This window comes from Typopeltis vanoorti, chromosome 1 (assembly GCF_054136105.1).
Source record: "Typopeltis vanoorti isolate ZY-2024b chromosome 1, IOZ_Tvanoo_1.0, whole genome shotgun sequence".
NCBI classification, from domain to species: Eukaryota; Metazoa; Arthropoda; class Arachnida; order Uropygi; family Thelyphonidae; genus Typopeltis; species Typopeltis vanoorti.
Window position 1 is genome coordinate 117203089 of NC_143549.1, and position 26348 is coordinate 117229436.

Sequence of the window (26348 nt, forward strand, 5' to 3'; positions counted from 1 at the left end):
CCATATCTTAAAAAACTCAGACTTAATGGTGAGCTTTGATATCACCTCACTATTCACAAATACACCATTAATTAAAACCCTTAATCTGCTAAAGTCACACCTTACCCCTGATATATTTGAACTATTAAATTCACAATGCATGCAGGATATTTCGCATGGAAAGGGAAAATATACAAACAATTAGATGGGACAGCTATGGGCTCCCCCCTTCCCATGAGCCAACTTTTACAGAGAACACTTGAAAAAACTAGCTATCAATACAGCCACTCTCAAACCAACACTTTGGCTAAGTTATGTTGATCACATGCTTGCTATTTGGCCACATGGCTCAGGCACATTGGATACATTCTTCAAGCATTTAAATAGCTGACATCCAAAAATCCACTTTACAATGGAACTGGAAGCTAATAACTGTCTGCCTCTTCCTGGATACACTAATCACATGTCTTCCAGATGGTTACTTATCATTCTCAGTTTTTAGAAACCCCACACATACAGGGAGATATTTACACAAACAGTCACACCATCACCCTTCTCAACAGTACGGAATCTTAAAAACGTTAACCCACAGAGAGAGAGAGAGAGCAATCTGTTCCAATGACAATGCTCTTGCTGCTGAACTGGCTCGCTTGGCCAATGGCTATAATCCCCACAAGATAAACAAAATACTAAATGCTCCTAAGAAACCCCCCTCCCACTATCCACCATGGAGAACTACAACAAAACAGTCACCATCCCATACATTAAAGGCACATCGGAAAAGATATCTACAATTCTCAATAAACATCAACTACGCACTGTATTCAGACCATGTGTCAAATTAGCAACTCTCATCCATTCACCCAAGGACAGCACCCCTCCATTATCACATCCAGGAGTCTACAAAGTACCCTGCTCGTGTGATCAAGCTTACTACGGTCAAACAGGAAGAACTGTGGACATCTGCATCAGTGAACATAAAAGATACATCCGGCACAATCACTATGGCAAGTTGGGCCTAGCAGGCCATGCTTTGGATACCCTTGCACACAGGATCAAATGGAAGAAAATAAAAGTATTGCACAGAAGCTTTTACATGTCAGAGAGATTGCTCTTAGAAGCAACAGAAACCTTGAAACATACCCCGAATCCCAACAAATATGGCTGTATAAATTTGCCTAAGATTTGGGAGACAGTCATCTTAAGACATAACTAGTACCTGGTTTCTTTTTTAGACTTTAGTCTTTGTGTTGTTGTAGTCTTGCATACTGTGACAAACTGTGTTTTTGTGCTCTGAAGATGCTGGTTATAACACTAGCGAAATATCAGCAATAAGTCAATAAATAATTATTTACTTATAATTCTGTGTTCTGATATATATCATCAAAATTAAACAACAATAATGCTATGTATGGGCAAAATATTATAGAGAAAGAAGCAATCTGTTGATGTGTTTCTTGAACAGCTGGTATTATATTAATTGGAGAAAATGGATTACAGGAGTTCAATCCAAAGAACAGAAGTAGATAGAATCAAAGAACTGGACAAACAAGTTGGAGCAACAACATTCTTAAACGTTAATCATTTAAGAACAGCTGCCTGAGAAATAGTGTTGGCTATTTTGGTGGAGCACTACCCAAGAAAATACTCTCTCTCTCACAAACACACAAAGATCATCCTTTTCTAAACATTGCTAAGCATTCTTAGGAATTTTTGGTGCTTCACCCCCAAATGTGAGAACAGTATTATAAGGTCAGGCAGATTTGGGATCTATCAAGTGTTAGGAGCTGTGCAAAGAGAAAGCGATGTTTTGAATGAAAGGAACACCATGTTTTTGGAGAAAGAGAAGGCTATGGGTGTAATGTGTTTGTGATAGGATATTCTAGATGTGAAACTCGATCCATTTAGCCTATCCCAAACTGAATTATCTTCACCTTACTTGAGAATGGTGAACAGAATCAGTGTTTAAGGCAGTGGGCATGGAAATCTATAAGCTTGAATCATTTGAGCACTATTTACTTTTGAACGAAGAAGAGGAATGGAGTGCCATCATTAGCAAATCAATACAAGATCTGAGATTAGTAAGGGATGGTCATTAATATACAGAAGGAACAGTGTAGATCAGTGTTTCCAAAAACTTTCAGTGCTCATACCTTTGAAACGAATCTATCTGGTACGTTATTGTAATATCTTCTTTTATTCTTATTTTACTAATTAGCAGTGTGCGCTTTCTCACTTATTATACTATGTACTATGTTTATCTACCTTCCATATTTACTAGTTGAATGCTTATGAACACTGGAAATTTATTTGTTAGACTGCACCACCAGTATATCAATTATTCGGCATAAGACTAAATAAGACGTCCGGTAGATCTCTCTCTTATGAGTGAAATTTCCTTTTACAAAGTTAACATTAACAGTCGTGGTTCAAAAGTAACTAAACTGCACTTTTATTGCCTTGATTGTTTCCCGCTCACAAGTCTGATTATTTTTAGAAACAGTGCAGTTGTAAAATAAAGAATCAGGCAGCACTCTTTTAACAAATACTTAAAACACATTTATTTACATATTATACATGAATTAAACAATAGGGAGATTGCTTTCTCTATCCATTTAATAAAATCTTTAGCATGAAATTAGAACCCTTTTACTTCAACACTAAATAATCTCTTTAACTCAAAAACTTATTTACTCTCTGCTTACAATTTCAATTTATTAAACTCCTAGTTTACTCACAAAGAGGTTAGCTAACTCTCTTTTAAGTTATATTTACAATTTTGATATCAACTTCTAACATGCCAATCGACTCTCTTATGGACACTTCTCATTACTGTTAAACTAATTCTTAACAGTCCATCCACAACATATTATAAGAGGAAATGTACAAAAGGATGGAACTTACAAAGGCCCACATTCAGTCAAAAGTCTTTCACTAAAGTCTTATGGCATTTCTTTCATCTCAGATTTCAACTTCCTTCAGGAATGTCTGGCATCAGCAGTATCTTGTCGGGAAAATAGCGGGCTGTGGACTGCGACCTGTGGTAATCGTACAGCTCCGGCAAAAGGTTGTTCTGTTCTCCCAAGGCAAAAAGAAAAATTCCGAGCGAAGCAGCTTCGGGAATTTACATCAGCTTTTCTCCTCTAGCTTGGGCTCGCTGAAATGCCTGGCTCTTCTATCAGCTGTCTCCACTAGCTCAAACTGCCGCCTCCAATAACTGCCACTGCCGCCAACTGATTCTCTCTCTTTTGACTGGCAAATGGGTTCCCTCTCTCTTTGGCAGCTGGAAGCTCTCTCTGGCAGCAACTGGAAGCCTCTGTTGCTTGGCTATGTCCCTTTATATTATGCCTTCTCTGAGACCTCGCACGAAGGGTTGTAACCCCTAAGAATTCGGCATGACTCTTTCGTCTCTTCTTGTAAGTTCAACCCACTCTTTGTTCTCTTCTGATCGTAAGTTGCGGGCCAGTGGAAAGTTGTTTGAACTTTTCAGACTGACTTTGAAGGTGTTTATGCACAGAGCTTGTAAGCACTTTCTCTTACACACAAAATTCACAAACAACCTTTCTTATGCCCTCATAGAGAGCTATTACACAACGTTCCGGTGGCAAAACATTGCTTTTGTTTTTGACATTCTAAAATATTCTTGTTAACCATCTTACCGGCCATTATGGACCAAATACGCATCCTTATACGCTTCGTATCCATCATATATTTCAATGTAATATCAATGATATTACAATTTTAATATGCACTTCGCATCCAAGATAATCTTGATGTCTACAGACGTCTTGGCCAATAGCGTGGTTAAAGGAGTAAATACAGTTAATTTCCAAACGGTTATTTACAATATTATCTAGCACAAAATATACAGAAGCAAACACGGTTATTTTTACAACATTCTCATGGGACTTGACCTATGTCAAATCGATGTAAAGCGCTTTGGTATTTCTAAGCTATATCGAGTTTTAGACCTTCTTTCTCAGGCAAAGGCAATTGGGGAGAAATTATAACATTCGATTCAAACATGAATAAGTATACAAGTATTTGTTTTTCAACATTTGCATTATAATAAATTACAAATGTGAAACTTTTTAATTGTTAAATACATTTTGGTTATAAAAATCCAATATACATATAGTACAAAAATTATGAAATTTAAATTTTCAATAATAATAAGTTTAATGAGACGAATGAAGCTATTTCTTGAAGAAGTTAGTTTCGTAAAATCTGCAGGTGAAAATATTTATTTTCACCTGCAGATGGGAGGGATCTACATCAAGAGGACTGTTTTGTGTTTCTGAGGTCAACAAGTGCAGAAAATCCAACTTCATGCAATACATAACCTGTGAATCCAACACAACTTATGACAAATATAATTAAACACATATAAGATGCATGCATGATGAAGATACAATCGCTGAGGATCACTGCAATTTAACATATGAATTATTCTGCAATTTTGCAGAGTGTTACAACTTCGTGGTTCAATCTATTTGAACTTTTAATGCAAACAGTTCGAACCACACAGTTGGAACATGATCATGCCTTCGACCAGACATTTCAGAAACATGCACAGCTAATCACCATAGTAAACTAGGGGTTTAGTAGCATGCTAGTTCCAAATCAAACACTAAAATCTAATTTCTTAAGTTTTAATTCAATAAATAATAAAATTCAAAGTGTAAGGATTTTATTCTGGACAGTAATATAAAGAAAAGAGGAAAAAACTTTCAAAGAGTTTCATACACACAGTTACTGAAGCATTATTTATGACTTCATTTGATCTTTTTTATGTTTGTCATAAATGAAACTGCAAACTTTTAATTTTCTTTTTCAGCTTATTCTGGTTATAAAAACAACTGCTGATCCCAAGTTATATTTCTCTATTATTACAAACTTCAATTCTATAAGTCAAATTGATCACCCTGCAATACATGTGGTACTGAATGCTTCTTGCACTAATTTCAGAAACAGTGCTCAGCAGGAGAGTTTTTACTACTGCACACTAGCAACCCAAAAGCAGCTATATGGCTATGCCATATACAGTGTGCATGGTTCCTACATAAACACATGCATTGTGCAGAATGCTTTTCCATCCTTGTCCCTTTTCAGTATTTTATTTACAACAAACCGAATTTCTCATCATCTTGTTTTTATTAATAGAGCAATGTATTGTTTCCCCTAGGTGTCTAATTATTAAATAATCGCTAGAGAGGAGAGGATTGCAAAAATTGTATAGAGTTTGGTACTATTCACAGTTCAGGTGGGATCTTGGAACATATCTCCCGCAGACATGGAGGGGGGGGGACTAGTGTACTGCATATTAGTTGCATTCCTGAATTACTCTGCTTATCAGCAGGTAACCTGTATGTTTCCTGTCAAATCCCTCCTAATGATATTAATGCAAAAACTGAATAACAACAGACCAAAGACTGATTCTTGTGGTATGCCAATGGTTACCCTAAATCTTGAAGATTAACATCCCCCCCCTCCATATACCACGTTTTGATATCTGTTGGTCAGCCATCTTCTTATCCATGCTAATATCTTATAATTCAATCTCATTTTCTACAATTTATGCAAGAGTCTTCCAAGCTTATTATGTCAAAAGCCTTAGCAAAGTCCAAATGTATGATAATGTATCCATTCCCCTTATCCAACTCAACAGTATAGAATGTGAGCAAGTTGCTCAAACATGACCTTCCCTTAGTCAGCTCGTGCTGTTCATTGCAAAAGTATAGATTCTCTAAATTAAAGATATCAAGAAATTATATACTTGGTTTAATCCTTTATCCAAATGTAAGCAAACAAAGTTTGCACCTGAAGTAATTTCAGGATTGGGGTAACTCAATGACTTCACATCACTGCAAAGCACATATCCTTATGGACATGTATAATGCTATGCATTATGGGATGAGTCACTACCCAGACAAGGTAGTGACCTAGTCATATTTTCATATGAAAATATGACTTCTGCATTCCTCAGTATCACCTTTGGTCTGGCTCCCACTGATGAGACACCTCAATACAGGTCGAAACTGGTCTGGGTAGTGACCTTTCCCATAATGCATAGCATTATACATGTCCGTAAGGATATGTGCTTTGCATCATGGAATACAAGGCAAGTGATGCGAAGTCATTAGCTTCTTTATACGAATTGCTCCAGTCCTGAAAATACTTCAGGTGCAAACTCTGTTTGCTTACACTTGGATAAAGGATTAAACTAAGTACATAATTTCTTGGTATAGAAATACACTTTTATTAATACAGACCAGTATTTTACAAATAAACATTTATTAAAACCTACCAGTTTCGCCAGCAAACTGTCTGGCTTTTTCAAGGTATTACGGAGATATGAAAGTAAATGCAAATTAAAAGGAACATAAAAAACGTTGTAAACCAAACTAGTATCTATGGTTACACGTTTCGCGTGACAAAGATGGCTTATTGTTCTTATTCATTATCACGCATGCGTGTTTGTTGTAGACTTGTAATGTGATTACTGGCTAGCTGTAGTTCAGATTGATTGAGAGAGAGGATCAAGTTTTTCCACGAACTGTTGAGAATTATACCCTGATTTCTGTTGAGGTTTCCGAGGGTTATTAGTACTATTGTGGCTTCCTTAAATACACGATGCCTGTAGTCGTCATCGAGATATGGCATGGAGCTGTTTTGCCAATATATCGTGTGGTTAGACGTGCAGAAATGATGTGCTAAGCCGGAAGAGATGCTTCTGTTGTGGTTTACATCGCCAACATGTTCTTTTTGTCTAATTTCTAAACTTCGTGAAGTTTGTCCAATGTAGGTAAGACCACAGGAGCAGGGAATGTAATATACTCCTGGATATTTGTAGAACGGAACTTTATCTTTTGGAGATCCTAAAACTTGTCTGATGTTGGTGGTTGGTTTGAAGACCACTCTGATGTTGTTGGCTCTTAGTATTCTTGCTATTTGATAAGAAATTGACTTGATGTTGGTGATGTAAACCACAACAGAAGCATCTCTTCCGGCTTAGCACATCATTTCTGCACGTCTAACCACACGATAGATTGGCAAAACAGCTCCATGCCATATCACGATGACTACAGGCATCGTGTATTTAAGGAAGCCACAATAGTACTAATAACCGGCGGAAACCTCAACAGAAATCAGGGTATAATTCTCAACAGTTCGTGGAAAAACTTGATCCTCTCTCTCAATCAATCTGAACTACAGCTAGCCAGTAATCACATTACAAGTCTACAACAAACACGCATGCGTCATAATGAATAAGAACAATAAGCCATCTTTGTCACGCGAAACGTGTAACCATAGATACTAGTTTGGTTTACAACGTGTTTTATGTTCCTTTTAATTTGCATTTACTTTCATATCTCCGTAATACCTTGAAAAAGTCAGACAGTTTGCTGGCGAAACTGGTAGGTTTTAATAAATGTTTATTTGTAAAATACTGGTCTGTATTAATAAAAGTGTATTTCTACTATAAAAACGACCAAAAATGTATACCTTGAATAGTTTAATGAAACACAAAGTTCGGTGTATGGAAAGAGAAAAATGCAGAAAAGCCAAAACTTTTGAACCACTTAACGTTCCTTAAACGTTGCAGGGAATTCTCCATAATTCCTAACTTCCTTATAATCAGAGGTCATATCAACTCTATATCAGCTAAAAAAAAATTTATCTACGCACTTCATTAGCGCTTGTTAGAGAAAGGATAACACACGAGATACGAACTTAATAAAAGTGATAGTAATTGCCGCAAGTTATTTGATGAAATTTCCAACAACGTAGAATACGCCATATGGAATCAACTAGACCAAATGATACAACGCAATTACGAAAAAACTTTCAAACTTTATAAGGATAAACAAATTAGGAAATTCAACGAACTTTACAAGAAAAAATATCGGACACAAAACAACCTCCCGGATGACAAAGTGATTTTCAATTTGTCAAATCATAACCTCACAAGAAATGAATCTGATATTCTAAAAAAAGGTTTTAATTTCGCGATTACACCCAAAAACATTCCTAAAATGGATTTTATGTGTGGAATTGAAAAAGGCCTATATCCACTACCAAAAAACGTTGCAGACACTATTAGATTCAAAAGTACAATAATCCTAGCCAAAGCAAAACAACCTGTTCTCAACACGTCTCCTTATGAAAGAAAGGCAATTCTCAACTTGAAGAAAAATAAAGATATCATTATTACAAAAGCTGATAAAGGAAATTCTACAGTTATCTTCCACTCTAAAGATTATTATGATAAGTTAAACGTATTACTATCACACACCTCAACTTATAAAATCCTAGACAGAGACCCCACAATTAAAAATCATAATGAAACAAACCAACTAATCAGAAATTGTAACAATTGGCCAGAAGAAATGAAGAGAACACTAAAATCCTCACATCCTATCACCCCAAGACTATATGGAACACGTAAAATACATAAACAGGATATACCTCTCCGTCCAATAGTTGATGGAAGATCATCACCAACCTACTTTTTGGCAAAACATCTTGCAAACTTATTAAATAATAAAATACGATCAACAGAATCCTATATCAAGAATAGTCAACATTTTGTAAATAAACCCCAAGCCATTAAGATTGCACCAACTGACATGCTATCCAGCTTAGATGTTGTATACCTTATCACCAATGTTCCAGTAGAAGAGGTAATAAACATCATCCAAGACCTCTTTCCTCTAGACATCACACAGATGTTTAGACACTGCCTTCAATCTAATTTCTTCAAAGTTAACAACACCATATACCAACAATTAGAAGGCCTAGCAATGGGAAGCCCACTATCACCATCTTGTGCAGACCTTTTCATGGAAAAACTTGAAAAAGAAATTCTCTCTGCAATCTCTCCAAAACCATCTACATGGTGGAGATATGTGGATGATATATTCATCATATGGCAAGACAGCTTAGACAACCTTAAATCGTTTGTGGATAAAATCAACTCAATACATAGCAAGATAAAATTCACTCTGGAAGTAGAAAACAACAACCAACTGCATTTTTTAGATATTTTGATAAAAAAACAACCTAACAGTGTCAAATTATCCATTTACAGAAAGCCCACAGATACTGGAAGATATCTTTACTATACTTCAAACCATCACAAGTCACACAAACTGAGTATTATCCACATGTTGAAACATAGAGCCAAAAAGTTTATATCAGAAGAGGAGGATACACAGAATGAACTCTCACTAATAGCCAACACATTATCACAAAATGGATACCTTCAAAACATCATCAAAAAATATCTATACAATGACAACCCCAGACAAGAAGAATCCCACCGTCAACACGTTTCTACTGTAGTGATACCTTTCATCAAGTCAATTTCTTATCAAATAGCAAGAATACTAAGAGCCAACAACATCAGAGTGGTCTACAAACCAACCACCAACATCAAACAAGTTTTAGGATCTCCAAAAGATAAAGTTCCGTTCTACAAATATCCAGGAGTATATTACATTCCCTGCTCCTGTGGTCTTGCCTACATTGGACAAACTTCACGAAGTTTAGAAATTAGACAAAAAGAACATGTTGGTGATGTAAACCACAACAGAAGCATCTCTTCCGGCTTAGCACATCATTTCTGCACGTCTAACCACACGATAGATTGGCAAAACAGCTCCATGCCATATCTCGATGACGACTACAGGCATCGTGTATCTAAGGAAGCCACAATAGTACTAATAACCGGCAGAAACCTCAACAGAAATCAGGGTATAATTCTCAACAGTTCGTGGAAAAACTTGATCCTCTCTCTCAATCAATCTGAACTACAGCTAGCCAGTAATCACATTACAAGTCTACAACAAACACACATGCGTGATAATGAATAAGAACAATAAGCCATCTTTGTCACGCGAAACGTGTAACCATAGATACTAGTTTGGTTTACAACGTTTTTTATGTTCCTTTTAATTTGCATTTACTTTCATATCTCCGTAATACCTTGAAAAAGCCAGACAGTTTGCTGGCGAAACTGGTAGGTTTTAATAAATGTTTATTTGTAAAATACTGGTCTGTATTAATAAAAGTGTATTTCTATTATAAAAACGACCAAAAATGTATACCTTGAATAATTTCTTGGTATCTTTAATTTATAGCATAAGTGGAAAAACTTCCAACAAACATAGATTCTCTGTCAACCCATTTCTGTTTGTGAGCCCTAACCAATTTTCCAAAATTCTCAACCACACTTCAAAGATACTGATTAAGTTGATTGTTGGATACATCAGTCTTTTCACCATCCTTGAGCAATGGAATTACCGTACATTCTTTCCACACGTGTGGAATCTTACCTGTTCTGAGACTCATATATAGTTTAGTGAAAAGAATATCCACTTCTTATGAATGTCATATCAGCACAGATGCTCTTTTAGCATCTGTGCTGATATGACATCAGTCACTACTGCCGAATTATTTAATTTGTGCAACAGATTTATAACCTTCTCATATACCTGAGTTTCTTAATACTGAAGGGTTGTGTAGTGAACTCTATATCCCTCTTTCTGAAACTTTAAATTTACTAAAAAATGTCCCCTCCCCCAAACATTGATCTTTGTAATTTTACCATTCTTTCTGGCTACTTCATTTGGAAAGATGTCATTTATAAACAGATTGAGAGAGTACATGTGCCCTTCTCCTCCTTATATAGAGCATTTTTGAAAAACATGCTCTTGATACTGCTATTCTCAAACTTTTTATCTGACTAAGATACATTGCTGATGTGTTCTTAATTTGGCCTAATGGCTCAGAAACATTACCTGTGTCTGAGACATGTGGTCAAATGTAGATTCTGGGGTTACCACATGTGGCTAATTCCAGAATCCAGTTCACTATAGAAAAGAATATAATAGCCTTCCTTTTCTAGATACTCTAATTACACATTTTTTTCCAATGGCACCCTTTCTTTCTCAGTTTAGAGGAAAACTACCCACACAAGCAGATACATACACAAAACTTTCCCATTACCATCAGCCCCTCAAACAATATGGTTTTATTATAATGCCAAAAAGATCAACAAATTATGAGGGTGGTCTGAAAAGTTCTCGGCCTCGACCATAGATGGCAACACTATCAGCAAGTTTTTTTTTTTTTTTCTAAGTTGGTACATCTGTCATTAGCGTCTATATGAAATTCCAAGTCATTCTATCAAGTAGTTTGTTTTATACAGCTGTCTGAAGCAAAAGTCTGTATCCTTTGAAATCAATAAAATTGAGTATCAAGCAGTTATAAAATTCTATGCAAAAGAAGGTTTAACGCCAAAAGAAATTCATTTGAAGTTCATAAAAGTTATGGGCACTCTTCTCCTTTGTTTTCGACAATTAAGAAATGGGCTGCCGAGTTTAAATGTGGCCGCACCAGCCTTGAAGATGATCCATGTGAAGGACATTCCAAAAGTGTAACACCAGAAATCATTGATCAAGTGCACAATATGGTACTGGATGACTGGCGAGTCAAAGTGCGTAAAATTGCTGAGACTATAGGCATTTCAAAAGAATGTGTAGGATATATTTTGCATGAAGAATTACAAATGAAAAACTCTGCGCAAGATTGGTGTTGCGCTTGCTCACAGCAGATCAAAAACACACTTGCATGAAAATCTCTGAACAGTGCTTGGAGAGTTTTAACAAGAATAAAACTGATTTTGTGCATCAATTTATTACTATGGATGAGATTCGAATTCACCATTACACACCAGAATACAAAAATGCCTGTTATAATGTCATAATCAAAACAGTGGACAGAAGCCGGTTGTTCAGTGCCAAAGAAGACAAAGTCAGTTCCATCAGCAGGAAAGGTCATGGCATCAGTGTTTTGGGATGCTAAAGGCTTTTTTTATTCATTATCTTGAAAGGGTAAAACAATAACCAAGGAATATTATTCTGATCTTTTAACCAGACTAGATGAAAACATTTGTGAGAAAAGACTCAGTTTGCAGAAGAAAAAAATCATCTTTCATCAGAACAGTGCACCTGCCCACAAAGGTGTTTTGGCAATAGGAAAATTAAGGGATCTGCACTATGAATTGTTGGAACATCCACCCTATTCCTCAGATTTGGCTCCCTCTCACTTTTATCTCTTCTCAAAACTAAAACTCTTCCTCGCTGGTCAGCATTTTTATTCGAATCAAGAGGTGATTGCAGATGAAGAGGGGTATTCTGCAGATCTTACTGAGAACCACTACAGGGACAGGATAATGGCGCTGGAGCATCGCTGAAATTAATGTATTAGTCTTAAGAGAGATTATGTTGAAAAATAAAAATAATTTTGAAATTATAAATTCGTTTTTTCATTGTTAGGCCGAGAACATTTCAGAGCACCCTCATAATTGTTCCTCCCATCTTCCCACATCCCACTCTTAATGTTGAATATAGTAATGCTATCACTCTTCCTTACACCTCAGAAAAAACAGCTAAAACTCTAAAAAAATACAAACTCTGCACAGCATTCAAACCTTATCTAAAGCTGGCTACGCTCGTCTGCTCTTCCAAGGATCCTGTATCAGTTCCTGGAGTTTAGGAAGTTCCTTGTTTCTGAAACTTAACTTATTATGGTCAAACTGGAAGATCTGCTAGCATCATCTACCCAGAAGAACATAAAATACATCTGTTGCCATAAGTATGGTCAGTCAGGGCTTGCTAATCATGCTTAGGATACCTTGCACAGAATCAAATGGGAAAAAATCTACTATGCTTCACCACAAAAAATACAAATTCGAAAGACTTTTTTTAGAATCAGCAGCAGAATTAAAAAAAAAAAACATAATCTTAATAAATATGGTTATTAAATTTCCAAAGATTTGAGAAACTAATTCTTAGGCCATCCAACACACCATAGAGGGTGCCCCTCATAAGATTTTAGGCTTTCCATCTAATCATTTCCACTCATTGTTTGTGCAAATCTGTATACGTGTGTTTTTGCAATTTTAATTTTCATAATGTCTCAGTGACTAAAATGAAATATAGGTGTGATTAAATGGGTTGTTTATTTATATGTTCTGTATTTATTCCATTAAACCATAATTGGGACAGTTCCTGTTGTCAAACTTCTATTGAACAACAAAGTCAAAGGCAACACCGGCTCTTTCAAAACAAGATAATTACCAATTTCATTATTTCAGCAATTAAGATATAAATTAAACTGATACCGTTTCCTTGAGCCACCAAAAAGCAAGCACGCAATTGCTTTTTTGATATTTAGACTTCCATATATAGATGGTGCAATGCTTTTTGCTATACGTTCATAAACATCTGGACTTGCAGCTAGGTGCCTAAAGCTTTCTTCTTCTTCTGGTGTCCATGATGTAGTACTGCTGCGACCAAGTCCCTCTGTATTCACCCAAATGCCAACTACTCTCACATATGGTCTTCTTATACCAACAGTAGCTTTCTCTGTTGCACCCCCTTTCTGAAATATAAAGAGATTCCTTTTTAACACACAAAGTATGTTGTTTAATAAAAAAAAAGTCATATAAAACATTAAACATTTATTTAAAAAAGTGTACAATAAATTCAAAATTCGATACAATTACATGCCATACAAAATACAAACATTAAATAAAAAGAGAATTTTTAAATTTTTATTGCCTCATCCACTTCCTCACTTTATGATTTGCGAAATCTTTAATCAACTCGTCATAATCAATTTTCATTGGCAGGTCATGTTCCATTGATAGCAAAGCTAAGCCGTTTAATCTTTCTTGGAGCAATGATGATCTACAGAAGTTCTTTATTGCTGAAAGTTTACTAAATGCTCTTTCACCTTCGGCAACTGTTACTGGTATTGTGCAAAAAATTCTGATTGAAGTACATATTTTGGGAAAAACACCGTGAAGTTGAAATTTATAAATGGTATTTAATAAATCTAGTCCTGGTATAACATCTTTAAACGTGGCGTTATAAATCTTTTTGTGTGATAGATTTCGTCTTTCAGAGATGATGTTAAGTCTTTCGAATATTTATTTATTAAATTATTGCATGAGTCAGAAATTTCTTGATAATTCATTGTTTGAAAATTTAATATTGGTGAAAATAAATTCTGAATGTTTTTTAAAGATGTGAAACGCATGTGAAGTTGCAAAATAATTGTATCCAGTATAACAAAATATACAGTTCTTTTAAAATGTCCTTGTGTATCATCCCCATCTGCACTTTCTTCATCTGCTAGCTTTATTCTCTTCGCTTTCGACATTTGGGTTATACTCAATTCAATTTCAACAAGTGTAGCTTTAGAGAGAACATCTTGCCATTTATTTCTAAAATGTTCAACTTCTTTCAGAAGAGACTCAACATTTGCTGTTGCAATATCAATCGATATGGTACTAGATTGCAATATTTTATTTCGTTCGTCAATGGAAGCTAAAATTTTAAACCAAATTGTTGAAAAAAGTATTGCTTTGAAACTTGAAAAATATCGTTTTAGAGCAACAACTTCAGAATGACCTTCATTTGATAATTTCCTAGTCAAAATTACATCCTCTAAAGCTTTTAAAACATTTGGAAGCTTCTGAGCAACTGGTCTAATCGCATCGATTCTACAACTCCAGCGAGTTTGAGATACACCATGAAGAGAACAGCCATTTTTTTCTAATAAAATTTGCCATCTCATTAGGCTTGAGCTAAAAAATGCAAATAAACGCTCCAAGTTTCCAAAATATATTGTACTTTCCGAACAACATTTAGCTGCATTTACGCCCACTACATTCGGTGAATGTGCTGCACATGGGGAATAAACAGAAGTTTCATTTTCTTTTTCAATAAAAGACCGAACATCTTTTATTTTTCTACTCATATTTGCAGCATTGTCATATCCCTGACCTCTGCAGTCTTGTATGTCAATTTCTAGTTGATTGAAGCGTTCTAATAATTTTTTTTTTGCTATTTCTTCTCTAGTTTTATGATAAAAATCAAGCAATTCTATAAACCTTTCAAGAATTATCCAATTTTGAGTTAAAGAATCTCTGAAAACATATCGTAGTATTAAAACATTTTGTTCGATATGTGACGAATCTGGAGTTGAGTCGCAAATTATTGAATAATAAATGGACTTCTTTCTTTTGCTTAAAATTTTGTTTAATACAAAATTACTGCAAATGTCAATGAATTCATTTTGAGTTTGCCATGATAAATAATGGGCCTGAAGTCGTTGGCCGGTATTTTGAGATTCTTTTACCTTTTGTAAATGTTCTTTTAGTATGGGATCATAATGTGCAACTAATTCTAATATCCCCAGAAAGTTCCCATTAGGTGGATTACTAATTTGTTGATTAGCACCACGAAATGATAAATTTCTGGACGCTAAAAATAAAATTACATGAAGTAACCTTTTAAGCAATTCATAAAATTTTTTTGTTTCATTAATAACTAAATTTTCCATTTTGTTGTTTACTCCGTTACCAGTTATGGATCATTCTAATTGCCTCCAGGATAAGTAGCACTCTTTATGAGATCGTGATATTTCATGATCAGGCAAACGTGTATATAACATTTGCCACTTTTGTTTTAGAAGACAAAACCTTTCTGATTTACTTAAATCGCTGACAAGTTTACTTTTTGTATCATTGCTAAATAATGGGCAATATAAGGCTAGTTTGCTTGAACTCCAGCATAACCAGTCTCGAACTAACTGATCACGGTCATTTGATAACTGAGAATATAGTAAATATGAAGAAAATTTTCTACTTTTACAATCTTTTGGCATTAACTTGACCATATCACTTAACTCAGATTCGGATTTTAGTCCTTTAACAACTATTAATTATCGATTTACATCACTAAAGAAATCTAGCCAAGTACCTGGATCTTCGTAATTTATAACTTCGGTAGCTTCTAAGTTGGTAGTCGCTTCAGCTTCACCTCCAGTTGAATTAAATTCTTCATATATTAAATCGTTGTTACCAACTGCATCGGTTGTAGTGCTAATTGTTGCTTTAATTCCTGGTCCAAGCAACGTTTTTTCTTTATCTTGAAGGTTTAAATTGTCCCTAGCATCTATTTCAGTGTTCACTTCAGAGTTAGCTGCTGCAGGTCCAGGTGAAGAAGATTTTTTATTACTTTTGTCAGCAGTTAAACTATTAGCACATTGTTTACTTGAAATTTCAATATCTTGGTGTTCATCCGTCTTCAAATATTTCAGTAGTAAATGCTTGTTTTTTTAAATCTTTTGCCTTCTCACGATCCCTTTTCTCTTTTCGTATTTGATTTTCAGATTTATGATGATGATACATTTCTGTTCGTCAAATTTTTATTATTAAAATAAAATTTTAATAATTAAAAAATCAAATTAATAATACGTAATTTCATTTTTTAGCGCACGGCCTACACTATGCAGTTGCACACTTTACAAACAATAACAAAACCTTCGTCTATCAAAATAATAACAAGAACGAAGCGTTCTGGCAGGGAGCATTACTACGAATGCAATTACTAGATAGTGCAGCCAACTGCAAAACAACCTTGCACAAATGCCTATTGACATCATCATCCACTATAACTACAGCGATCCGTGCTGAAAGAATCAGTGTCTTCTGAACACTCATGGAGAGCTAAAGAGCGTAGCCATCTGTCTAAAACAAAACACAGTATCGTTCTCGATATGCCATTATTATTTATCATTGTTGTATTATTATAAGAATTAAAACCATGCATTATAAATACAGTTATGTGACACGTCAGGGCCCGAAGGTCGGGCCCTTTTCAATGCCGGGCCCGTGACAAAAGTCTCAGATGTCACCCCTTCTCGGCGGCCCTGTATACAGTAATAAGTCGTGAAATAAAAATGATATACTTGTGTTGAGGCTAAGAAGCTTGCATTCAACTTGCAACTTAATGGAATAAAACATACTGTCTTTTAATTGCTATTAAGATATTTTGCCTTCCTCACAGTGCTTAACTTGAAACTTCACGGAAAAAGGTACTGACATGTTTAATAATGTTAAATCATTTGAAATGGAATTAAAATTGTTGCATAAACATATGAATAAATAAACCAGGACTATGTTTTCAGATAAATTGGCTAACTATAAAACATCACCAAAATGAAATTTCCTAGATTCATAAGTGGTCAAATGAAACCATTTCAAAACCATTTGGCTACTGATACTGATGAGATTTTGGCACAGATACAAATGGAAATATTGAAAACAACAAACACTCCGAAAGACTCTTTCCCCATGGAGCTGATCCCAGTTTTCTGCTGAGCTTCCTAAAAACTTCACTAGCATAAAGACTCATTAAAAAATCCTAATGTTTGATGACACACTAACATTTGTAAGAGCAAGCATTTTTATGATTAACTTTTGAAAGGCAAATATTATTTCCAGCTTACAAATGAACACTTACATGTGATATATATTTTCACATTAAATATAAAAGGTGACATACACAAATTAGCAAAGAAACATTCAACCTCGGAAATCATTCCACTCAAGTCACTTTCCTCACTCCCCCCCCCCCCATACTTATTAACCCTCTACCGGCCAAGGTGGATGAAATAGTGAGACCAACTTGCACTTCTTATCGATGTTATTTAATAGGTGTTACAGAATTGTATCCAGATTTATCTGGACATATATAGTCCTGGCTGGTTTGAGGGGGGGGGGGTAAAACTGTAACAATGATTAGTCATAATCATCATCATGTTTAACAGATATCAAGCTTTTATGGATATCCCTTAAGGGATATATACCCTCAAGGGCTACACAAAATACTGACAATAAATATACAACTAAATATACATTATCACTACCTTCCTATCAACAATATGCTTTCAAATCAGTGTTGTCATCGATACTGTTAATGTCTCACATTTTGATTTTCTAAGGCACTACTAACTGAATCAATCCATTTAAATTAACAAAATTTTTTCTTCTAAAGGGAAGAAAAAGTTTTGTTAATCTTTCCTCCTCATCCATTTAAGTAATTATACCACCTTAGTTCTGCACTACACCTTGAATACCAATAACATCTTCCCATCTGATATCTTATTAACACTCATTTTCCTCAAAACTCATTATCTGCTCTAGTCTCAGTTCTTTTATGTCTAACTCAACTTTCATTCTGTAAGTTAAAATTATTTAAACAATCCTTTATATTGATAATCTGGTGTCATCAATTTTTCTCATTCCATAAATTTATTCATCTAACTCTTCAAACATACCAGCCTCTAATATCTATTTTCAAATTTAATTACAATCTCCTGTAAAAATTTTCCCTAAATCTTTTACAGTAATCCCTTAAATATATGAACATCAGATAATTGTCATTCATATAAATATATGAATGACAATTATCTGACGATAACTGAAGAATCAGTTAACAGAAGATGCAGTTACATGGTATTGTGATAGAAGTTGGCTGACACGCTAATCTACTCAAGAGTTGGTTAAGTGAAGGTTCAGCTGTTGAAAGTTGGATAATCAAGACCGCTCTACTTACTCTATAGCATTACCCTTCAGAATGTTTGAGAATCTGTGGTTGTTTTCACACATTCCTAAATTTTTATACTTTTAGAAATGTTTTTTCTTGGTTGTAAATTAAACGAAACTTTCTGGGAAATTATACTACTGTTTAATTCTTTACTGAAGTGCAAGCAAACAAAGTATGCCATTCACAATAAGCTAATCGTATATAGAAGCTGATGACTTCGCATCAATTACCATAGATCCCATAATGCAAAACACCTCTTTTCATCACTAGTTTTGACCTTTTCTGAGATTTCATCAGTGGGAGCCAGATCCAGGAAAAATACCTATGTTAAATTATGCAGAGGTCAAATATTTCCCATACACAAGTAGTAAAAAGGTGTAACACCTTATTATTAAAATAACTGGAACATCCCCCCCCCTCCTCACTTGGGTGTAAATGAAATCAAACTAACTTGCCAAGAAATTATATTATTGTTTAATCCTTTATCCAAGTGTAAGCAAAGTTTGTATGTGAAGTACCTTCACACAACACACCACTTGTATATAAAGGCAATTGATGTGAGGTCATCAGCCTCTATATACAAGTAGTTCGTCATGAAGATATTTCATGTGTAAACTCTGTTTGCTGACACCACTTCTATAAAGGATTAAACAAGAATACAAATTCTTGGAAAGTATAATTTAATTTGGAATAAAGTGAAAAAACAAACATTCTATAATTATATCTGATCCAGAGGATTTTTAAAAGGTGACATACCTCCTTACTACCTGTATATGGAAAATATATGACTTCTGTATTAATTCAACCTTGGAACCTCATAACCTTAAATCTGTGATATCTTATCTCATATGATATAATCAAGCTTGGATCTCAAGGATTTTCACCTATTTTGATCTCATCTTGGCGACAGATTCTGTTATACTGCACAGTACCATCTTGAAGTTTTTGTTTCATTTTTAAAACAAATATGCAGTAATGGACTTGATCATTTAAAGTTAAGTGAGTAAGTGGTAGTCAGCTACTGTCTTTAGCTGTATTTAGAGAGACCCCTAAATACAGCTAGAGAGGTGATCATATCACCCCACTTTTGCCTGCTAACCAATTTCTGCAACCTACAGATCTTCAACCTGTTCTCATAAGGTTCATTCCATAGACCAGCTATCATCGTGGTCACTCGTCTATCCTCTCTACCTCCTCCGCATCAAGAAGAAACCCTGGCGCCCAGATCTGCACACAGTAGTCAAGATGGGGGGGTCTTATCAAGGCTCGATAAAGATGAACAATAACTTGCTTGTCTCTGCTCAAAGTATTCTTCAGTAACCAAGTGATTTGATGAGCTGATTTAGCCACTTTTGCAATGTGCCCCCTAAACTTCAACTCCCTGTCCACCAACACTCCCAAATCCCTGGCCTCGTCAATCTCCTGGAGTACAGTTCCAATGTGGTATACCGCTGCTATTCTTTTCACCCCAAAATGCATACCCTTACATTTTGCCACATTAAACTGACATCCATTCTCCTTAGCCCAGTCTTCCAATCTATCCAAATCATCGTGCAAAATTTTGACATCATGTGGATTCACTATTGCTCTACCCAACTTTGCATCATCAGCAAACAAATGAACAGTTCCTCACAGATCCTTTCCTATATCATTAATGAACAAATTAAACAGCAGTGGTCTAAGAACAGAATCCTGTGGTGCACCACTAGTCACAGGCCTTCTTTTGGACTCTACTCCTGAATAAACTACTCTCTGATATCTCTTCATCAATCACCTTCCTATCCATCTCACCAACCCTATATCCATCTCCCATATGCTGCAGTTTACTGATTAGAATTCCATGTGGTATCCTGTCAAAGGCCTTAGCAAGGTCCAGCAGTATCACTGGACCTTATCCAGTTCAGCTGTCACTGTGTTATAAAACGTGAGCAAGTTACTGAGGCATGATCTACTCTTCACAAAACCATGCTGTCCCTCATATAGTATCCCATTATCATCTATCCATTCCTGTATTTTTCTCTTGACTACTTTCTTCAAAACCTTGACAACAACTCCTGATATGCTGATCGATCGGTAATTTGCAACAGCAGTCTTGGTGCCTCCTTTATGCAATGGAACTATTTTCCCCTCCTTCCACCCCCTCGGGACTAACTCAGATAATTATGATACAGTACCATTTAATCTTACAGTATTACCATGAATTCATTAATTTTGCTAAATTTGTGCCTTGTATATGTTAAAAATAAATACTGACATCATTTTTATGTGTCCTCATATGTGGCCCTGTCAGTATGACTGATGTTACTGTTGAAGAAAACAAACAGATAAGATATAAAACTAAAAGAAAAGGAGTATAAGGTGATTAACATTCATTTTAGAAATTACAGACTTTTGAGCATTTTTAGAACATTTTGATCAACATGCTCTAGATTCCTCTCCTTTAAAACCCAAAGTCCAGCTTAGGTACGTTGACGATGTTTTTGCGATTTGGCCCCATGGCCGCCAGACACTAGACACTTTCCTTAGCCACCTAAAGAAACAACACAAACACATACAGTTCACAATTGAGATTGAAAAGCAGAACACACTTCTGTTTCTAGATACACTTGTCACAAGTCTTCATTCTGGCAGTCTTTCCTTCATTGTTTACCAGAAACCGACACATACTGGCCAATATCAGTCGCCGATAGAGTGCCAGGGGAACGGTCGTATTTTCAGGGAGCTCCTGAAAGCTAAGTACAATTTTGAATGGAAATTAGAATAAATGTTAAAAATCATAACGTAATATTGTCTAAATTTGGTAGCCTGTTGTGTCTGTGTGATTTTGGTGTAAATTCAGTAAATTAATTTAGTCTTTAACAATACGTTTCATATATTTGAATATGGCGGCAATGCGACGTAAGATAATGGCGTCCAAAAATACGACGGCATTGTTCAAAAACTGTAGTGTGAGAGAGTTTGTCCGGTGTGATGTGTGTGGAATGTATGCATTCCCGAATGAGTCTGGAGTATGGGCTGAAAGTGATAGTGGTGGGAGAATGTGTAGAAAGTGTATGCAAAGTGAGGAGTCGAAGTATGTGTCAGGTTGTGAGACAGTTATGGTTGAAGAAAGCCAGAATGCGAGTGAAAATAGTGGCTCGATAGGGAATTGCGGTGTACAAGATGGCAATGTGAGCGGTGATCTAAGAAAGAGTGAGAGCAATTATACAGAAAGAGAAAATGGTTTGAATGATAAAAAAAATGAGGAATTATTTGTAGGAAGTGAGATCGCTAGGCTGCGCGCAGTGATACAAGATGCGCAGCGGCAATTAGAGCACCTGCAAAACTCTTTCCAGAGTGATTCGGCTAACGGAAATAAACAGCGTGGGCGAGTTTCCGAAATAAAGGAGAGAGTATTGTATGGTGACTCGTTATTAAGAGGAGTAATAGATGGGAGTGTAACTAAATCGTACTTGCCGGGTGCGAAATTTAAGGATGTAAGTGAGAGCATTAGAGTGCAAAAACAGAGGGTGAAAGAAATAACAATTGTGGCTGGTACGAATGAATTGAAAGGTGATAAATTTTTTATGAGAGAGGACTTGAAAGTATTGTTAAAGGTAGCGAAAGAAAAGAGTGACAGAGTTAGAATGGTGAGTCTGTTACCGCGGTATGACAGAGAGGAATTTAGAAGGAGGGCCATAATCGCAAATGATATTATGCGCAGGTTATGCGGACGGTGTGGTGTGGAATTTGTGGACATGTGGAATGAGTTTGATGGGCGAAAGGACTTATACAAGATGGATGGACTGCATTTGAATGGACTTGGTGTGCGGAGACTGGAAAAAGTGTTGCTGAATGAAGTGAAAATGGATGTGCAGAACCAGGGAAACTAGAACTACCAAGGAGGGGGGGAAGTGGATATCCTGACATCAGTGAGACAGTTGAGTGTAAAAATGTATATAATGTACCTGAGCCAGCAATAAGGACAAAAAATGGGAATGGGATATTTAGAATAACGCATCAAGATAGGGGTGGGACAAAGGGAACACTGCAGTTCATGTATACTAATGCCAGGAGTATTAGGAACAAGAAGAAAGAATTTTTGGCCTTGATTGGCTCTTCCTGGCCACAGGTTATTGGCATTAGTGAAACATGGCTGACGGAAGATGATATAGTTAGTGGGATAGAATGTGTAGGTTATAGTATGTTTAGGAGGGACAGAGAGAATAAAATTGGGGGAGGGGTGTTGTTGATGATAGCTGATGAACTGCAGCCAAGGAGAATTGAAGTATTGCAGGATAGTGAAAGGAGCTCATTTGAGGCTATTTGGTGTGAGATTGATACTGGCAGAATAAAATATACAGTTGGGTGCTGCTATAGGCCAGGTGATGGAATAGATGGTGGAGATGGTATGCATAAACAAATTGATGAAATGAATGGAAGGAGGGTAATTATTATGGGGGATTTCAACTATGGTAACATTGATTGGAAGGAGGAGAGGACACATGTGAGGAAGGAAATGGATTTTATTCAATTATTAAGGGATAACTATCTGAAACAGCATGTAATTGAAAATACTAGGGGTGTGAGAGTGCTTGACCTGGTAATAGTATCTGAGAATTTGACTGTAATGAATATGACCATGTTGCCACCTATTGGTGAGAGTGATCATAAGGTCTTGACCTGGGAGGTGGCTAAAGGTGTGAAATTCGTGATTAAGACAGGGTATATGTGGAATTACCGTGCTGGCAAGTATGACAAGCTTAGGAGATTGCTTGGATCAGTGCCATGGCATGTACAACTGCAAGGGCTGGACGTCGATAGAGCATGGGAAGTGATCAAAGAGCATTTACAGGAGGTTATGGCTGATTGTATACCTAAGGTCCGAATAGTGAAACAAGGAGGGGTTAAATGGATGAATAACACCATTAAGCTTGAGCTGCAAAAAAAGAAACAACTATGGAGGGAATTTAAAGAAAGGGGTGACCTGCAGGCACACGAACAGTATAAAGTACAGGCTAGAAGGGTAACGAGTGTGGTAAAAACAGCAAAAGCCGATTATGAAAGGAAACTAGCTATGCAAGCAAAAGAGAATCCCAAACAGTTCTTTCAATATGCTGCAAGCAAGAAAAAAACTGTACATGGCAAAATGATTTTAAGGAATGACGATGGTAAAGAACCAGTCGATATAGTGGAGTTACTGAGCGCGCACTTTGCAAAAGTATATCATCCAGGTGGTGATGTTGAAAAAATGAAGGAACCATTAGTTTATATGGGAATTGTGATGAATGAAGTGGAGGTGAATAGTCTATTACAGAACCTTAATGTGAATACATCTGTGGGATTGGATGGTATACCGGCACGGGTCTTGCATGAAGCGGCTAATGAATTATCAGTGCCCTTGACCATGTTGTTTAATCTGAGTCTCAGGTCTGGCTTAGTCCCGAAGGCATGGAAAGAGGGGAAAATAGTTCCACTGCATAAAGGAGGATCCAAGACTATGGCTGCAAATTACCGACCGATCAGCATATCAGGAGTCGTTGTCAAGGTCTTGGAGAAAGTAGTCAAGGGAAAAATACAGGAATGGATTGATGAAAATGAGATACTGTACAGATGACAGCATGGCTTTGTGAAGGGTAGATCATGCCTCAGTAACTTGCTCAAGTTTTATAACAAGGTGATGGCTGAACTGGATAAGGGAAATGGGTTTACAGTGATACTGCTGGACCTGGCAAAGGCGTTTGACAGGATACCACATGGAATTCTAATTCGTAAACTACAACATATGGGAATGGATATAGGGTTGGTGAGATGGATGGCTGGGTGGTTGATGGAGAGATATCAAAGAGTAGTTTATTCAGGAGTAGAGTCCAAAAAACAGCCTGTGACTAGTGGTGTGCCACAGGGTTCTGTTCTTGGACCACTGCTGTTTAATCTGTTCATTAACGATATAGGGAATGGTCTAAGTGGGACAGTTCATTTGTTCGCTGATGATGCAAAGTTGGGTAGGGCGATAGTGAATGCAGAAGATGTCAAAGTCTTGCAAGATGACTTAGATAGATTGGAGTTCTGGACTAAGGAGAATGGATGTCAATTTAATGTGACAAAATGTAAGGTTATGCATTTCGGAGTGAAAAGATTAGCAGCAGTATACCACATTGGCGGAACTGTACTCCAAGAGATTGATGAGGCCAGGGACTTGGGAGTGTTGGTGGATAGGGAGATGAAGTTTAGGGGGCACATTGCGAAAGTAGCTAAATCAGCTCATCAACTCACTTGGTTGTTGAAAAATACCTTGACGAGCAGAGAAAAACAAGTTATTGTACCTCTGTACCGAGCCCTGATAAGACCTCATCTCGACCACTGTGCCCAGATTTGGTCACCTCAGTACCTTCTTGATGGGGAGGAGGTGGAGAGGATCCAGAGGCGAGTGACTAAGATGATAGCAGGTCTATGGAATGAACCATATGAGAACAGGTTGAAGATTTGTGGGTTGCAGAAACTAGTTGATAGGCGAAAAAGGGGAGATATGATTGAGACATTCAAATTGCTAAAAGGATTCTATAGGATTAATTCAGATGATATTTTTGAGATCAGGACTGGTGGTGGGAGAACTAGGGGACACCCATGGAAGCTGGGCAAGAGCGTGGTTAGCAGGGGTGTTAGAGCTGGGTTCTTTACTTTTAGAGTGGTAAATGAGTGGAATAAGCTGCCAGAGTCTGTTGTGGGTGCTATGACAGTGAGCGAGTTCAAGGCAAGGTATGATAGATACTGTGAGAATGTTGAACAGCTGTGTGAACATGATGTTTAGGGCCTCCCTCGATGAGTCTAAGGACTCCTGGAGTAGCTCGTGGTAATAATAATAATAATATATACACATAAACTCCTACCACCACCACCCAACACAAAAACTAGGTGTCATTAATACTCTAAAACTTTGAAAATTTGCTGCAATGAACAAGCAATTAAAGAAGAATTAAAAGTTATCAGCAATATGTTCCTAAAAAATGGTTACAGCCAAAACACTATTAAAATTCTCTACAAAACCTATATAAAAAAACAAAGATAAACCAGACTACAATAAAACTATAACCATTCCTTACACCAGTGGTGCCAAAGTGGTCGATATCGACACCCCCCCCCCCAAGGGGTCGATATAACATTGTTAGGGGTCGATTCAGGCTCAGGGGTCAATAGAAAAATATAGGACATCATTGTACGGGTAATATTTAATTCGGTTAACTTGGATTACCTCCATCCTGAATGACAACGCAATTAAGAGTGAATCGTGGGAACAGTGACATGAATAGGACCTGTAAGATGGAGCAAGGTCATGAAAATAGTTACGGAGGCCAATCAAGTAGGCCAAAATGACGTATTTACCAATAAAAGGATGTCAGTGGTTTTATATAAATATATTTTATATATTATTTATCCCTCCTATCAAATATGTAATGTTAAGAAGAACGTCAAAAACATAACCCTTTGACGTTAAGCCAATATAATAATATATAATATATTATGCATACAATAAACACTGTAACTATAAAATAAACAATCTAAAAACTCACATAAGCATCTTTTTTGCTTGTCCTATTATAATTATGTAATAGTAAAATAGAGGGGGTTGATAAAAAGTCAAGAAATTCCTGAAGGGGTCGATGGTCAAAGAAGTTTGGCGACCCCTGCCTTAAACTAAAGGGACATCAGATAAAATAAACAGAATACTACAGAAATACAACCTCAAAGCCACCTTTAAATCTACAAAATTAAAAAGCTTACTCAACTCATTTGCTCAATTTTCCATCTTGATATCTATGAAGTATCTAGTGGTGGCGAACCATTTTATGTGCCATGCCAAAAATTTACCAATCGAATTGCTGAAGTGCCGGGTAGTTTTCAATAGGGGAAAAATTAGAAATA

General features: G+C 36.3%; 1 protein-coding gene across 2 annotated transcripts in view; it reads right to left on the reverse strand.

Moving 5' to 3' along the window:
* Mcm5 (Minichromosome maintenance 5) overlaps positions 1-26348 on the reverse strand; it is a 288604-nt gene that overhangs the window by 137142 nt on the left and 125114 nt on the right. For both annotated transcript variants that reach the window (XR_016548356.1, XM_090393095.1), the window contains exon 7: positions 13169-13428. Coding sequence is in view for 1 of the 2 variants with exons in the window: in XM_090393095.1 (XP_090249221.1) it covers positions 13169-13428 (260 nt within the window). In the remaining variant the exon portion in view is untranslated. The remainder of the gene's footprint in view (positions 1-13168; positions 13429-26348) is intronic.